This window comes from Diceros bicornis, chromosome X, assembly GCF_020826845.1.
Source record: "Diceros bicornis minor isolate mBicDic1 chromosome X, mDicBic1.mat.cur, whole genome shotgun sequence".
NCBI classification, from domain to species: domain Eukaryota; kingdom Metazoa; phylum Chordata; class Mammalia; order Perissodactyla; family Rhinocerotidae; genus Diceros; species Diceros bicornis.
The window spans coordinates 6208523-6227001 of record NC_080781.1 but is presented as its reverse complement, the minus strand read 5'-3'; the positions used below and the strand labels follow the sequence as shown (position 1 = coordinate 6227001).

The following is an 18479-nucleotide window of genomic DNA, read 5'->3' as shown; positions in this document are numbered from 1 at the left end:
GACAGGCATGGCTTGTGTAAAGAATAGCCAGACTGCTCTATTGAGAAAAGGCTCTAGGGAGGCAGCATCAGAGCCAGGGAGCATTGTTAGGAGGGCTTTGTGATCATCAGGCAGAGATGATGGTGGCTTGGTGCAGAGTGTCGGAAATAGTGAAAAGCAGTTAAATTCCAGATATACTTTGAAGGTAGTGCTAACAAGATTTGCTCAAGGGATATGAAGGCAAAAGAGGTGTATGACTTCAAGGTTTTGGGTCTGGGTAAGTGGAAGAAAGGAATTCCCATTTCCTGAGATGGGGTGGGGGGGGTGGGAGGGGTCATGATTTTGGTGTTAGACACATAAGTTTCAAGTTGCCTTTGAGATCTCCGAGTGGAGGTGACAGGAAGACCCTTGATTTCCTGAATCTGAGTTCAGGGGCAAAGTCTATGTTGAAGACATGCATTTGAGAGTCATCAGCACAAAGTTGTTTTTTAAAGCTGTGACTGGATGAGATCCCTAGAGAGTGAGAGTAGATGACGAGAGAAGAGGCCCCCAAGTTCTGAAGCTGCACGCTCTGCTGTTTAGAGCTGGAGGGATGGGGAGGAACCAGAGGGGGAGACCGAGAAGAGAAGTAGCATCTCGTGGGACCGAAGGGAAATCCAGTAGTGAGTGGTGTCAAGTGGGGAACATGTTTCAAAGAGAAGACAGTCATCAGTGATGTCACATCCATATGGACAATCAGAGTGGGGTTTCTCAGATGGCTCTTCTGAACCAGCATAGCAAGGAAGCCTGAGTTTCATGTGCCATAATAATAGGAACAAGAGTTTTCTTCCTCATGTAGAACTAAGTAATGTTTAGACCTCTTGCCTTGTTGCCACCAAGGTGCAGTATTTTTCAACTTCTGGCCTGCAGATCATCTACTTCAGAATTACGTGTGTGTTTTACATAAAAAATACATATATATAAAGTATATTATGTATGTATATTTCTGGGCCCCCCTCAGACTTACAGAATCAGCATATCCCAGTGTAAGTCTTGGGTGCCCCAGAAAGTTCCTCATGTTGATTGTTTAAGAACCACTTGATCAACAGCATCATATAATGTCCTTTGGATTAGCCACTTGCCTAAGAAAGCAACTACGAAATGTTGTCATTTTTAAAAATTAAGCAACCAACCAAATCTCCAGACCTTATATATCTTAGAGAAAAACAAGAGAGTTTTAAAAATAATTCATGTTTCCATCATTCCAAAAGCACGAATGAACCTGAGAGTAAAAACATGGGTATTTTTCCTCCAGTCTTCTTCTTTTATATCAAGTTAGGTATAACTTCTTTGCACCTCCGATGCAGATGGTATTATAATTAGAATTATTGACAACGTTTTCCTGGGAAGGCGTCTTGAAATGAAACCATCTGTAAATCATTTGTGGTGAGTGGCATCTACACTTGCTCAATTTATGGCAAAAAATGAAGGAAAGACCCTCTGGCTTCACACATGTTTAGTCATCTAAGTGTAGATATTTGAAATGGAGATTTGTGGAGTAATAATTCCGGACCTAATCTCTCTCCTGACAGCTGAGAAGGTTTTGGTTTATGTGATAAACCAGAAATGGTGAAATTACAAGAATGGATGTTATCTGTATGTCATCCAATTTGTAATGTGGTTACAAAATGGTATAGTTCGTTTTTGCTGATCTCTGCTGCTCTTAGCTGATGCAGGGATCAAAAGCTCCAGGGCCACTAAGATGAAAACAAGTACTTGTGTGAGCTGGATTTCTATCTTTTTCTTTACAGAATTTTCAAAGGCAATTCTACTTTGCTTCCTATTTAATGTCAACCAACCTAAATTGAATTTTATCATGTTTTACAGAAATTTATCAATTTCAGTACAATGAAAATTTGACTGGGTTGTAGTGGTATGGAAATACCTTGAAGGATCCTGCTAGATTACCAATATGGCCCAAACACATTTATCTCATTGTTTTGTATACTGTATTTTAATTTGAGGCTTAAAAAGGGATCTTCCTTAGTATTTGTCTTCAAGTTTTCTATATAAAGGGCAGTGGTCCAGGTATTGACCATGTAGTAAGTACACGTACAAAGATGTGGGTTTTCTTATCATCCTTGGTACTCGGGCCACATGGTTCATCTTTCTACTGGGATTCCAGATCCATCTGCACCACCAGCTCCCACCAACCTCCGGCTTGCAAACTCAACAATCAACAACGACGGGAGTGTGACCGTGGCTCTTGTTTGGGATCTGCCCGAGGAACCAGATATCCCAGTGCATCACTACAAAGTGTTTTGGAGCTGGACAGTCAGCAGCAAGTCACTAGTCCCAACAAAAAAGAAGCGGAGAAAGACTGCAGATGGGGTAAGTGAGAACCAGAAGGAAGGGGGGCATCTTCTTGCAGGGGTATTTGAAGTTGAGGCAACTGAGCTGAAAAGTGGCTTCTGCTGAGCTAAGAGAAGGAATGGATGAAGGAAAGGTTCCCATCCCTTTTGTTTTGACCGAGGAAGTTCAGAGAATGGAGGACTTTGCCCACTGTTTTGCCTTTGACATTTTAGGTAAAAACAGTTGAGTTTAGTCCATTGACCTACTCGTATCCAAATGGCTGTCACAACTCCAGAAATGAAAAGAACGAAAGTTATCTCCATCTTATCTATCTAGCCATAGAATATGATACAGTTCAAAATGTCCTTAGGGGCTGGCCCTGTCGTGTAGTGGTTAAGTTCGTGCGCTCTGCTTCAGCTTCCTGTGTATGCAGGTTCAGTTCCCAGGCATGTACCTACACCACTCATCAGCCATGCTGTGGCGGTGACCCACATATAAAATAGAGGAAGATTGGCAAAGATGTTAGCTCAGGGCTAATCTTCCTCAAGCAAAAAAAGGACAAAGATTGGCAACAGATGTTAGCTCAGGGCTAATCTTCCTCAGCAAAAAAAAAAGTCCTTGACATTTAGGTCTTCTTCCTTTGTTTTGTTTGAGATCCTTGTAAATCAAAGAGCACATGTTCATGGCTTTCATGTTGCAAGGTGTTTCCATCTGTAATCCAATCAATGGAATAGTAAACAGCTTAGAAAATGCATTTTGACAATATTTTTCTCGTTGATTAAAAGAACTTGGAATGGTGTATTCTCCAGATGCAAGAAATAAAATCTTGACTGAATTGTTTTCTGCAATGAGATTTCTGTGATAACGAACATTTTGCATCATACGAAATGCTTAGTGCATAGAAAGGAGTTATTCAGTTTCTTTTCAGTATACGTTATTTTATCTTGCTGTTGTAAAACTTACATAAACACCTTTCCCCCTAGTTTATAAAGTTGAATTCCATAAATAAATAAATACTTGAAAATTCTCTAAAAAGAATAGCAAGACTTTTTTTTCTTTTTTTTTGCAGTGAAGGTTCCAACATCTGTGCCACTTAGAGTTATAAAACATGTCTCCAAAAGTCCATATCACTGATAGCTAGCTGTGATCCTATTTTGGTTTTATTTTAAAGAAACTTTCTGAGAGTTCCATCTTTTATTTTGAAGGACTTTGCAACAAGTGATGATTGGTAATGCATGCTTAGCTCACAGAATAGAGCTGGAAGAGCTAAGTTTGTGGAATCACAGGGATGGAAGGCAAAATGTGATGTGATGAAATGCTGACAGCCCCCTCCACGCACACACACACATACCCACACACACAGGCATGCACACACTTACCATTAATAACCAAACAGCATCAAGGATTAGTAGGGAAGTTTCCAATTTATTTCTATTATGTATCACTTAAAGGATACATGAACTGCAAATTTAAGTATAGTTGCTAATCGGCCCAGAGTAGCCTAAATCAGGAGTTACCATCTTATGAGTGACTTGTATTTTTGGATCCCCTAGAGGCAAGCTATAGGTCATGTGGATCACTAGAGTTCTCAATATTAAAATTTGACCAATTGAGGATTAAGATTAGAAACTGGAAAAATATGAAAGAACATGAGAAATTATGAAATTTTCTTCTTGGGGATCAATGGCTTCCCATTTCCTAAGATACCATTCTAATGGTATCCTTGGTAAATAAGAGGAGAGGGAATTTTCAAGGAAACACTCTTTCAAAAGTGAATTTTATCTTACTTGTTTGAAGATAATAGTTTAGGGAGAATGATATGGAGTCCAACAAGAAACTCTAACTAAAAGACATTGGGAGTCAGTGGTTTATGCAGACACAGCATCGGTTGAAAGAGGAGGAACGTCCGTGAAGAGGCAGAGAGGGTTTCTCTGGAGATGCCGGGTGGTGGGCTGCTGAGAGCTGTCCCGGCCTCACCTGGAAGAAGGGACCACAGTCTAGAGTCTGACTCTCAGACTTCCACTTCTGGAATGCAGTCATGTCAGCCTTCCAGAGCTGACCAGAGGGAAGATGGTCGAGTTCTGATAATTAACCCCTCTAAAGCCAGAATCGTAGAATGATGCCATCTATTAATTTACAGTGAGCATTGTGCACACAGTTCTGGAATGCCCATGAAAATCATGTTCTTTTCTTGAAAAGAGATCTCACATACCTGAAATTAGGAGGAGAATGCTTATAGATGATTGTGGAATTTAAGCAAGGACGTTACTTATGTGATTCAATGTCAGATGATTTCAGACCACAATACTCTTAATATAGCACATTGCACCCGTAAAACTGGAATATTCTCCACTGGAAAGCATGTGCTTCTAACTGCCTGCTGTTTGTTGTTGCATTAATGGTGGATACATTTTTTCCTTCCTAAACGTTAATACCACCAATTTGACCTTTTATAGACTAGTCTTCTTGTAGCCTAGGGGCCATTTGTTATCATCACACATGCATTGTGTTTTGACAAATGTTTTGAATTCTAAGAAAACAACCTTATTTCCTCTTCAATTACAAGTTCTTACAAGGGACCTCACTATACAGTTATCTGTAAGCCATGGAAAAAGCACTAGATTCGGAGTTACAAGACCTGTGTTTCCATCTGGGTCCCACCGTCAATACCTGATTTTCTTGGATACGTCACTTGATCTCTTGGTCTTAGTAGAATTTCTGTCTGACTTCAAGCTATTGGGAAAATTGTGTTGTTTTGGCTTACTTCATTTAATATTGAGCATCACACACAGAAAACTGGGTGAATGCTTGATATATTGGCAGAAAAATTCTTAAAGCATTTTGGAGGTCGATTTTTCCTACAACTTTGGGTGGAAATTTACTCATAGAAGATTTGGAAGAAATATCAAAGAAATACAATTAATGCCAATTCATAATTTTTCCAAGCATGTGCCAACATAAGCCTCTATTAGTTAGTTACAAACAACTCTCTTTTCTCTACAACATGATATTGAGAAAAATGTGGGGGCCAGAATTATTCATTTCCATGCTACCAGAGAGAATCCAATAATTGGATTAGGAACACAATTTCAGAAAAGTATGTTTTGGCCTTTCTATGAAATTTATTTCGGTCCATAGTAAAATTGGATTTTCAGATCCTAAAGATGCAGAAGAATGTGTGATCTTGGAAAATTAAAGGCACACATAAGGTAGAAGTTGGTATGCTTCGTGATGATATACGAGGTCTTGCAATGAAGATGAGAGCTAGGGAAGGTTTGTCATGGAGTTCAGGTATATATTCTCTTCATTCGCAGTCTCAAAATTCGGTGATCCTGGAGAGACTCCAGCCAGACTGTGACTACAGCGTGGAATTGCAGGCCATCACGTACTGGGGGCAGACGCGCCTGAAGAGTGCGAAGGTCTCCCTTCATTTCACGTCCACACATGCCACCAGCAATAGTAAGTGACCTTATAGTGCTTCCCCAGCAGTTTTTCACCCAGCAAGCAATGACATGGAGACACCACGGAGAGGTAATTTTTTATTTGGAATCTTTACATGGTAAATCTTCTTACCAATAAAAAGGTAACTGTGTGCTTTGGACTATGATGTATGAAATAGTTTTACCTTCGAATTTTTTCTATGATTTTTATCGATTTTATGTGTAATATTTTAGTGTCATAAATGGAAATTTAACAAGAAAGCTTATGTCTCATTTTAACAGATTTATATATTTACATAAATTTGGGTCTTTCTACATATGCATACATGTTTTTAAGGAGAATGCATACAGTTAAACTGTTGTAAACTGTTGCTTCCCTCCTGAAAATGTGACGTGCCCATTTTTGTTGGTATCCACAGTGGTCATGATTATGGCTTGAAAGTCTCCTGAATACTCCATTGACTAGAGTGACTAAGTCATTCCCATATTGATTTTCCTTGTTTACAGTTTTTCTAAACTAGTGTGTTTGCCCTGAGCTGAGCAAAACAAGAAGAGAGTCTTATATGACACTTGTATCTGAGCCAAAACATGAATTACCGGACTGGTCTGGCTCCGTGCAGAAGTGGGGGCTGGTTAGAGCTGCGCTGGAAAGCTTCTGGCAGGGTTTCCAGGAATGGATGGATTACAAGAGAGTGTGAGGGCACGGGCCACTTGTCCCGGGGCTCCAGTGATGTTAATTCCTGAGGTACCTCTGTGAGCCCGTGGTATCTGCCTTTCATCATGGCAGTGAGCCTGGTTCAGAAGGGGAAGAGAACAGGCTAAAAGCTTGTCTGAATTTAGGAAAGGCAAGGCCAGCTCCACAGAGTTAGACGCACTGATTGCTCACAATTATCTCCTACCACCTGGGAAAAGATAGGATCCAAATGGACAGGTCTCTTTGAAATGATGCTTTCAAAAAAGTTCTTCCTACCTTTTGGGAAATGGTCTCTTTGGAGATTAAATGGATTTGAAAAATCTACCATTTCTATGTATGAGTCTGGATACAATACAACTTTTACCTAAAAATTCTCACGGAAACATTTCTATGTGTTTAGTAACTTCATTCATTTTTTATTCCAGTCATTCATTCATTCATCAAACTGAAATGTATGCCTATGAATTGTGACATTACTGTGTCTAATGATGGAAATATTATGTTATACTATATAATACTACAAACGTATGTACACTATATTATATATATACCACATGGACCATGTGTACACTATGTAGTATATATGTAACATGTACTTATATGTGTGTGCATATACACGCATGTGCATACATATACACATGCATGTACCTACACATATGCAAATATACATGCACATACACACATGCACATACACATACATTATTGCCAGCACTAGACACATTTTGATCTCTGCCTTAAAAGTGCCTAATGTTGAATTTGGGAGACAAACCTGTAAAAGTGATTACACAGAGATCAGTCCGTTGCACGCACAGCTGTAGGAACAGTGGAAGCAGAGGGAACTAACATGATGGTGGGGAACAGGAGCCACAGTCCTCACTGAGTCCCGAAGAAGGAGTGCACTGTGGGCTCACAAGGCACGGGTGTCATCTCACGCAAATGCAGCAGTGTGCGTGAGTGCAGAGAGCTGGAAAAGAGCATCATCGTGTGTGCAGAGAGCTCCGTGTGGGGGAAGATTGGAGGAGGAGCGGGAGGCAGCTCTCTCCCTTGGAGCCCTCAGTGAGTCGCATGGATTTCATAACCGTCCATGTGCTGCTGACTCCCCGTGTGTCCCAGCCTGACCCTCCCTGAACTCCCGAGTCACGTATTCAGCTGCCTGCCCAACGTCTCCACGTGGATGATCAGCGGGTACTTCACATGTAACATATCCAAAACCCAGCTCTCGTTTTCCCTCTCACACCTGCTCCCCTCCAGGCTCTCCCACCACACATGGCTCCACCATTCACCCTTAGGCTCAAGCCAGAGATCCAGAGGTCAGTCTTCATGCTTCTCTCTGCTTTCTCTCCAGAAATCCAGCTCTTTAAATAGTCCCTTTGTCTCTAATTTCATGTATGGATGAAATGTAGGATCTGTCAAATTCTTTCCCATCTTCAGGCCATTGTCACCTCTTTTTTATAAAAGTAAAAGTCTCCTAATTAGTATTTCTATGTCCACTCTTTCTTAAATATCCATTTTGTAGACGGCAGCCAAAGTGTCGGTTAGAAAATATTAATCATATTACAGATTTCTCCCTCTTCTGAGTTCCACTCTCAAGATTGTCACCTACTCATCTTCTCTTTTCACTTCTCCCCAAATTTCATCCTTCACTGCTTTCCCCCTTATTCCTCCCCAACTTCCTTCTAAGATTAAAATGCTTTAAACTTCTGCTTCACCCAAGGCCCTTCTTTTTTTCCTACTAGTGGCGGAGATTTCATCTATTGTGTAAAATAAGGTTTCCTTTGAATCTCGTTCTGTTTTTTCCAATAAACAACATTCCTTCCCCATTAGAAACTGGTATGGGATTGCAGACTCCCATAATTTAATATATGTTTATTCCCACAACCAAAAACAAGGAGAAGAAATCCAACCTCAGCTTGCCATTGTTGAGGTTACGTCACCTAGAGCCTTGTCGTGGTCCGGCCCACAGACAGAGCTTTGATGGGACTCTGGGTCTCCATAGCACATCTAGGGCTTTCTCTTTCTTCCTAGGGCATCCCCACACGACCTCTTAAACTCGATGAGATCCTCTTTAATTAGCTCCTTCTCCCTTCCTCTCAAGTATGATTACAAACCTTTTTATCTCAACTTAAACCATATTGCACAGCATAGTCTGAATTCCTCCCTCTCAGAAAGCCACACATGAGTATAAACATATCTATCCCTTCACCCGTGTTTACCTTCTCCTATCTTGTGTAATCTAAGGTGGAAGCATCCGTCCTTTTGCATATGGTAGACTCCGCTATGTCTACACTATGTCTGTGGGGTTCTGACCCATCCCTTCCCAACTCAGACAACTACATTCACTGAACCAAAATCTCATCTAGATCAGAGAACATCGATTACCTCTCTTTGTGCCCACAGCAGCCATCATAGTCCATAAGCATTGCTCCAAAAATATTTGTGAAACCAAATTAGTCAATTATTCCCTTTCTTACCTACAACCTCAGGCAACTTCTCTCCATTGGAGAGGATCATTCTGAGTGTTAAGGTCATTTTCTAGTCATCTTTTAAAATCAGATAATGTCTTACCTGACCAATAAAGAGGTATGATAGTTAACATATGAAAGACCACTCTATTCTGAGGATTAACTGATTCTTCTCACACGGGTTCAGAAAAGTAATAAAAGAAAAGTAAAAAAAGAAGTAATAGTACAAAATACCTGTGGTAACACATACTGTTTGGGTCTCAGGGTATCCCAAAGAAGAGATTGGCTTTACAAAGGATTATGCAGGATATAACTGAGTATTTTTCAGGATTTTATGTCCCAATCTTGATACATAATCTCATAAACACTAGTATATGACTTTTACAAGAACACTGTATATTTCATCATGAACCAACTAGAAGTAAAGAATAATTAAACTTTATAGTATAAGCAAGTGAAATTATATTTTACAGGAAAGAGAGTAGTAAATGTCAGCATATAAATTACTTTTTGAATTTTATTTTTCCAAGTCTGCAGTCTTGCTAGGTGTTTTGATGATAAATATGTCTGCACAAGCAAAGGCTGAATGTTCATGCAGTTTTATAAAAGGGTCCCCTTGAAGGAGGAGAGACATAACGCTGTCTTGAATGGAAATGGAGCTCGTTTTTAGGAGGCAGGAGGAATATTTACAGGGTTGACAGATTCCAAATGTTTGATAGTTACCTTATACAACTGAGATATTCTTCTAGCTCTCCAAAATAAAAATGGTGTGGAGAGAAAATACTCTGAATCTCTCCATCTGTAAAATTCATCAAGATTTTAACATCTGAAAAAATAGCCCACTCAATTCTCTTAACTTTTAGGACTATTAAAGAATATAAATCAGACCTCATACCTTCTCAGAATATGCTAGAAATGATTTTATTCCATTTTTGTTTACTACTGAGAGTGGAGGACACACTGTTGGAGTCAGGGATGCACTTCCGGGACTGAAGTCTGCGTCTCTCTCCTTTGCGTGGGGCACACCTCAGCAACACTACATGTTCATGTATTTCTGCACTTGAGTCATTTCTATAAAGCAGCAACGATTCGATCTTGAGATATGTAAAAACATGTTCCTACGTCTATAATTAAAAATAAAAATTTGCATATGATATAAAAGAAAGTGGGAAGACAAAATTCACATAGAGGTTAAACATAGCATCTAAGCTTCTGTCGTGGTTATCTGCTGGTGAATTCTCACCATCACAGATTATTAAAGGAATTAAAAACAAAAATGGGCCTGGGAAAATCTTAAATCCTTAATTAGTAATAGGTGTAACCAGCAGGATTCTTTCATGGTGTCAAGAAAGGCACAAGTTTTGGCCAGGATCCCTGTGAATTTCTCCGTTCTGTCTCAGCCTCCTCCTCTGGGCTCTAAGCTTACTGTGTTATTGGTTACCCTGGCTCTCTACAGGGTATAGTAGCAGCCTGTGATATTATGGTTTATTAAAATAAGAAATAGATATTTGGTCTTTGACACTCTTCCTGGCACAGAGCTCCTAAAACTCTTGAAATTTCCTAAGTGGTAAGGGCGATAAAGGTGTCTTTTGTTATGTTAATGAAGTGACTTTTGGACTGCACCTAAGGAGGGGTGCTGGTCACCAGATTTGGCTGGTCACCAACCGATTCTTGAGGGTTGGAACTTTCAGTCCCACCCCCCTGACCTCCGGGGAGGGGAGAGAGGCTAGAGATTGAGTTGAGTCTCCAATGACCAATGATTTAATCAATCATGCCCACGTAAGGAAGTCTCCATAAAACCACAAAGGACAGGGTTCAGAGAACTTCCATGTTGGTGAACACGAGGAAATTTGCAGAGAGTGGTGCCCTGGGAGAGGGCGTGGAAGCTCCGAGCCCTTCCCCCATGCCTTGCCCTATGCGTCTCTTCCATCTGGCTCTTCCTGAGTTATGCTGTTTTATAATAAGCTGGTAATCTAGTAAAGCAAATGTTTCTCTGAGTTGTGTGAGCTGCTCAAGCAAATTAATCGAACTCAAGGAGGGGATCATAGGAGCCTCTAATCTATAGCCAGTCAATCAGAAGCACAGGTGACCACCTGGATTGCAATTGACCTCTGAATGGGGGGGCAGTCTTGTGGGACCGAGCCATTAACCTATAGAATCTGATGCTATCTCCAGGTGGACAGTGTCAGCATTGAGTTGAATTGTAGGACACTCAGCTGGTGTTGGAGAAGTGCTTGGTAGTGTGGGAACCCCCCCACCCTACACACACACACACACGCCTACACACACACACACACACACACAGAGGAATTGGGTGCAGAACTCTTAAGCACGATAAATATTTCTCAGTTATCCAAACATTTATTTGGACTATTTAAAATATTCTGAATATAAACACGGGTAATATAAGTATCCATTCTCTTTTAATGAGATCCATTGGATAGATGATTCAACAGGCATGCCAGTAAAAGGAAAAGGAGACAGTTGATGCAGTTTTTCTTTGGGGTCTCCAGTTTTCCTTTACTAATCCTGCCTGATCCCAGGTCCAGAATCTTCTCCCCATACATTCTCATCTTTCCATCTTCCTCCACCTTCCCAAGAATGCGAACCTCACAGCTCTATTAGAAAAGTTTCCATAACACGTTTCTTATCAGTATATGCTTAACACAGCTTAACCTATTTTCTCTCAAAGGGCTACTTGGAATTCAGAAAGCAGAAAAGTCTTGCATCAAAGGGCAGAATTTCTAAGGATGTGACTTCCAAAATCAACGAGTGGCTAAAGGAGAGATATGAGGCAGGGGAAATTTTGCTATCCTCATTATTAAACAATCTAAATTATCACCTTGGTCTCCATAAGGAGGCTGTGCTTAGTCATTGAGGAACATAAGCTTGACCTGAGATGGCCTTGGGATTAAACTGCTTGAATTGGATGAAACCTGACTCGATTCTTAATATTTTCAGGTCCTACTTCTTCTGTCTTTAACATGTATATGCTAATTCCTCTTTCTCAAGGTCTGCAAACTATGGCCCACAGGCCGACTCTAGCCCACTGCCTGTGTTTGTAAATAAAAGTTTATTGTTATGCGGCCACAGTTGTTTGTTTACAGACCATCTATGGCTGCGTTTGTGCTATAATAAGAATTGAGTAGTTGGGAGAGAGACCCTATGGCCCACAAAGCCAAAAATATGTACTCTCTGGCCCTTTACTGAAAAGTTAATGACCTCTGTTCTATTTCGTAGGACGCTTGTATGGATATAAATAAAATGGTGTCAAAGCTCAGCAAACAAACCAAAAACCACCAGGAACACACCTGGAAAAAAACTTAAGTTTATTGCCCTTGCTGCAACAAAGGAAAATGGACCCCAGAGAAACATGTTTGAATCCTGTGTCAAAGGATTACTGTGCTAAATAACATAATAATAACATAAGTAACAATATAACATAAGTAAATAACTTAAATAACATAACAGAAGTAAATACCATAAGTAAAACACCCCACACAACCCAGACGAATAAGTATTTGGTAACAGCTCTAGAGCCGTTGATTCATAGATTTCTTCATTTCATTTCATTCGATTCATGCTTAGAAAGCAACTTACTCTGTGTGTCCCTGAGTGAGGTGGGGTAAATCCAAGGAAGATGAGAAGAAGGTTATTTCTCTGGAGGAGTTCAAGCTTGAGTTGGAGGAACAAATTAAAGGGAAAATAGCTATTTAAAATTGGGAAAATATGGGAGCACTGAAAAGGGGTCTGTTTCCGTTTATCCTGGGAAATCTTCACCAAGGAGAGCGTAGTAACAGGAGCACACAGAAGTAGTGCTGGTGCATTCAGAGCGAGCAAAACGAATCTGAAACATTGTTAGGAAGGAGCCCAACAGATTTAGGAATCAAGAAGGCACAAAAGATGTAGCTAAATTAAAATGGCAAGGTAAAAGGAACACTGAAACTAGAGCCGGATCATGACCTGAAACAGCGACACAATAAGAAGTGACCCAGCCTAGAAAATTTGAATTACCTGAGTCAAAGAAATATTTCTTGGTTTTTTTTTTGCTTGACTACAGCCTATCTCTATGTCCGTTCTATATGGGATATTTAAGGCTTGGGATCATTCTGAATCACTTTTATATTGTCCTTGCTTTGCAGCGAGTATGTGTTGAAGTTTTAAATAGACAATAGGAAAAAATGCATGTTAAAAAAAGTAGTAACGAACATGTGCACATACTCTCAATCTTGTCTTTCCTAAAGTATCCCGTCTCATACTGAAACAATCTTCCAGTGTATCCTTAAAACTCATTCCCTCAATACCGTATGATTTCCTTCATTATGTAGTAGATAATAACAACAACAAACAAACACATAGAGACAGAGATTGGATTGGTGGTTACCAGAGGGGAAGGGGGGAGGGAGGAGGGCGAAAGGGATAATTTGGCACAAGTGTGTGGTGATGGGTTGTAATTAGTATTTGGGTGGTGAACATGATGTAATCTATGCAGAAATAGAAGTATAATGATGTACACCTGAAATTTATACAATGTTATAAACCAATGTTACTGCAATAAACAAAAAATTAAAATAAATGAAATAAAATAAAATGAATATCCATGTGGAAAAAAAAAAAAAAAACATTCCCTCAGAAAGCTTTCGGCTACTTTTCTGAAGAAAAACAAGTAACAGTGGCTTGTCAGACTTTCGCAATTCCTTCCCTCCCCACCTATGCTCCTGTAGCCCCGTGCACCTCCCTTCAGTAGAGCATTCTCACTGTGGGCTGTAATCACCTGCAGACATGGCTTCTGCTATTTCAAGAGCCCTCAGGTAGGAAAGCTTTGTATCTTCAGTCCCTAGCTCAGGGCCTGGCATTTGGGAAGTGGTCCCCAAATATTTCCAGAATAGATGACTGGATGGATGAATGTGCCCTTATATTCCATTCCCCAATCTAATGTATTGTTGCCACTGCATTTCATTTCACTTGCTGAGTATTTTAATATTTCACGTTAATATCTGTCAGAGTTTGGAATGTCTGTCAGTAATTCGAACAGTACATGGATGAGTTGTTGGCTGCTGTGACTGATTGGGATATCAGTTGGTTGATGCAATTTGTACTTTTTACGACAAATTTGACAAAGTTGAACCATGTTTCTGTTTAGTGCCTTGCACCAGGTATTGCTGTGTGATGCTGGTACTTCTGTGAAAAACTAGCTATATTGTTTTCGTGAAATAGTATTTTAATATTGTTTTGTTTAGCTTCGTAACTACAAAAGATATCTATGTATAATGAGAAATACTATTTATACCTATTACTTAAGTGGGAGCATCTTTCAAGCCCGCTGAATACATATTGATTAGCAATTTAAATTCTGGGGATTGCATGTAAGATACTTATAGGCATTCCAGCATCTTATGGGAGGGGGGAGTGTCAACAACTTGATCATGAAAGAATCTGCAGTTGCATCCCATTTTACTTTAAAAAACAGCCACTATATATGAATGAAAACAGAATGAAATTAAATACACTGGGATTGATACCGGGATATAGAATTATTTTTAACAAGTAAATTAGAACGTTGTACTTTGTTGTAGAAGAACAACTTGGGAAAACTAAAAAAAATGTGATGCAGATACAGCCCCCTTTCCAAAGAAGACGGCCCACTCGCCTCCTGGAAATTGGAGCTCCGTTCTATCAGGACAATCAGCTGCAGGTGAAGGTCTACTGGAAAAAGACGGAAGGTGCGCAAATGCTCTTTGTGTATTCGTTATTTGCTTTGACTAGCACAGTGATATAAAGGCACTTGTGAAAAAGTCAAGGTCAGGCCACGGTATTGGTATTAAGGAAAACAGTAGCTGAACAAAACACTTAAATATTTTTTTTTTAATGCCTTGCTGTTCTGAAGTCTGAATGGGTTGCCCTCAATTCCCAGGAATCTGTATCACATTTTGAAATCAGTGACAGTTAACTGCTTAAATGTTATCATTTCAAGGATATTGACCTGTCTTAATTTCTTTCCTAGAAGGCTGATCTTGTCTCCAAAACACTCAAAACGTACGGTATTCTGCACTGTACGTTTTTGTTCTAAATTAATTTTTTATTGAAAAAAAGACCCATAACACAAATAATTTGGAAAATAGAAAAAAAAAGTCACTTATCTGAGTATCATTTCATGGAAACAGCATTTTGGTGGATTTCCTTTCAGAAGTTTTCTAGGCATCTGTTCTTCACTCATTGTTACATATATATGATGTATAAATAATAAATATATATGTAAGACATGCACACATATTTTCATATTATATGAGCATTCTATACTGTCAAGTATTTTTCATAACATTTTTAAATCGCTGCCTTGTATGGGTACACCATAATATCATAGCACACATCTTTATTCCACTACAGTAAAACGTTTAGGTGCATTCAGAATCTCCATTTTATAATTAATACTGCAATGAACATTTATCCTTAGAATAAATTCTTTTTGTTGTTTTAATATTTATCTTTAGGATAAATTCCTTTTTTTTGTTTTATTCTTTGAACGTTTATTTTGCTTTATTGAAATAGTACTTTTAGAATGATTTGACATATGTTTTTATCTGTACCACTCCTATACATTTTAAAAACATTTAAAAACTCCTATGCATTTAAAAGCAAAATAGCTTGTTTCAGGAGTTCAGTTTCAAAAATTCTTCTGAAGTGCTATTTTACTCTGGATATCAGCCCATGTGCCATAAGGAATATTGGTGTTGGAGGTCTTCTTCTTCCATAACTTTTTTCCAAACTGCTGACATCCATTCTGCAGCTAAAATAACATTACCATTAATATTAATGTTTTATTACTGTCATATGCTAATTAAAATTAAATTTCATTTATTCAATATTATTTATTAAAATTATATATTAATATAGCCATATTAATAAGTTTAATAATAGTTTTGTAATAAATATTAAATTATTTATTCGGTCTATTAGAATTGTATGTCAATATGATATATTAATATTAATAAAACATAGCATTTTATTAATATTGAGACTGTAAACATCTAATATAATGAAATGAAAATGTATACATATAGAAACTGCAACCATCTTAAGCATACAAGAGTAACCACCATCATCCTGACTTGTAAAATTGAACATTTGCTTTGCCTGCATTTGAAATTTAGAAAAATGGAATCATACAGTTTGTATTTGGCTTCTTGCAGTGAACATTATATAGGAAATGGGAAACTAATCCGTTCTGTCTCATGAAGCAATAATTCATCTATTTATGTTGCTGCATAGTAGTCCCTTGTACACCTCAATTTATGTATCTTTTCAGCTGTTGATGGAGATTTGGTTTGTTCTAATGATGGGCTTAGGAATAGTGCTGCTATAATGAATGTTCTTTTGGTGCGCATATGTACATTTTCTCCCATAGAGGTGGAATTCTTATGTCATAGAGTATGTTGAGCTTTAGAGGATACTAACAGTTTTCCAAAGTGGTTGTACCAATTTACGTTCCCACCAGTAGGGTATGATAGTCTGTGCCACATTCTCTCCACCATGTGGAATATTTCATCTTTTTAAGTGTAGCCATTCTGTGTAATGGTAGCTTAGGGTTGTATTAACTTGCATTTTTCTAATCACCAGGTACTTGAGCACTTTTTCATAAGTTTATTGGCAATTGGATCTCCTCTTTTTCAAAGCACTCTTTAAACTGGTCGGCCAGTCTGTCCTACAAGAGTTCTTTATATATTGAGTATATGCGTCATCTGCTGTTTTTGTGTATTATAAGTATTTTCTCCCACTCTGATCCACTCTTACCTTTTTTTACTTTCTTAATGTTTTTTAATTTTAGAGATGATCAGTTCGTCATTTTGTTTCCTTTAGGTTTAGTGCTCTTCATGTCCTGTTTAAGAAATCTTTGCTTATATGAGAGTCACAAAGATACTCTCTTTGTCTCCTAGAATCCATATTGTTTCACTTTCTCTCTTAGGCTGACTTTCACCCAGATTGATTTTTGTTGTAGGGGCCAATGTAGGGGGTCAATGTTCTTTTATTTTTCTTTTCCCCTTGATCTCCCACTGACCTAGCATCATTTATTGAAAAATGATTCTTTCCCCAAAGGTCTGTGGTGCCACCTTTGCCCTAAATCAAATATATATTTGTAAGTTAATTTTTAGACTTTCTATAGAGTCATTTGGCATATTTTTCCAACTTTGTGGCAATGTTATACTGTCTTAACTACTGTAAATTGATAAATATTTTTAATACTAGTCCTCCAGATTTTTACTTCTTTTTCAAATTGTTTTGACTATTCTTGGCCCTTTGCCTTTTTATATAAATATTTGCATTAGTTTGTCAATTTCCACAGAAACCTTCTGAGATCTTTATTGAGATTACAATTAATCTGTATGTCAATGACTGGAAAATTCACATCTTAAAAATCTATAAACATGACATACCACTTTATTTACTCAGGTTTTAAAATTTTCTCTCAACAGTGTTTTATAATATATCATGTAGAGGATAGAATATCTTTTAATATGATTATTTCTAGGTATTTATGTTTATTTTAATCCTATTACAGATGGCATAATTTTTCTTCAATTTAATTTTCTAATTTTTGTTGCTGGTATATATAAATGTTATATTTATATATTGACTGTGAACTCAACTATATTGTTACATTACTTAGTTCATTATAACATTTCATGTGATGATTCCTTTCCATTTTTCTATAAATGAATCATGTAGTCCTTAAATAATGAAAATTTTATATTTTCCTTTCTAGATCTTTGACATTTTGGTTCTTTCCCTTGTCTTAACACTGGCTAAGACTTTCAGTATATGTTGACTAAAAGTGATGATTGCAGGCATGATGTTTATTTTTTTAAAATGTTTTTGGCTTCTTTATTTCTCTTTATTCAAAAACAAAGATTAAACGGAAGCACTATTTTCTTTCTTGTTAGTTACTTGGTTGATCATTTACTAATAATTCACCAGAATATTTATATGGAAACAAGTTAACAGTATGTGCAGCTGAGAAAAGTCACTGTAAATAAGTATCTGTAAGGAACTATTATATATAAAACATTGTAAGCTTGTAAAGTCATATTTGAACCAGAATAACATAGAGTTTAAGAATACAGTCTTTAAAACAAGATATATTTTGTCAACCATTGCCCAGGTCAACCATTCAACGACTGTGTGATGTTGGGCAAATCACTTAACCACTCAACGTCTGAGTTTCTCCTCATAATGGGAATAATGACCCCACCTAGAGACATTGGATAAAATAATGGGATCCATACACGTATGTGTGTGTGTATTTGTGTGTGCATGTACATAATGGATTTTATATATATAAGTGAATATTTCCTTCTTGTATTTTTTCCAGCTTTATTGAGATGTAATTGACATATAGCATTGTGTAAGTTGAAGGCATATGACGAGATGATATATGTGTTTATTGTGAAATGATTACCACAATAACGTTAGTTAACACCTCCAGGCATAATGCTTAATTGTAAGGTTTGTGAATACACCCTTTACCAGATGAACAAAATTGTAAGGGTTCTTCTGGGGCTTCCTGTGGGCGGAGCC

General features: G+C 38.0%; 1 protein-coding gene across 4 annotated transcripts in view; it reads left to right on the top strand.

The window, feature by feature from the left end:
• The window catches only part of ANOS1 (anosmin 1), a 187822-nt gene that overhangs the window by 150485 nt on the left and 18858 nt on the right, over nucleotides 1–18479 (top strand). For 3 of the 4 annotated variants that reach the window (XM_058535399.1, XM_058535400.1, XM_058535397.1), the window contains 3 exons: nucleotides 2144–2349; nucleotides 5625–5769; nucleotides 14483–14629. In XM_058535399.1, coding sequence (XP_058391382.1) covers nucleotides 2144–2349; nucleotides 5625–5769; nucleotides 14483–14629 — 498 coding nt within the window. The remainder of the gene's footprint in view (nucleotides 1–2143; nucleotides 2350–5624; nucleotides 5770–14482; nucleotides 14630–18479) is intronic. The other variant, XM_058535398.1, reaches the window with a different exon arrangement.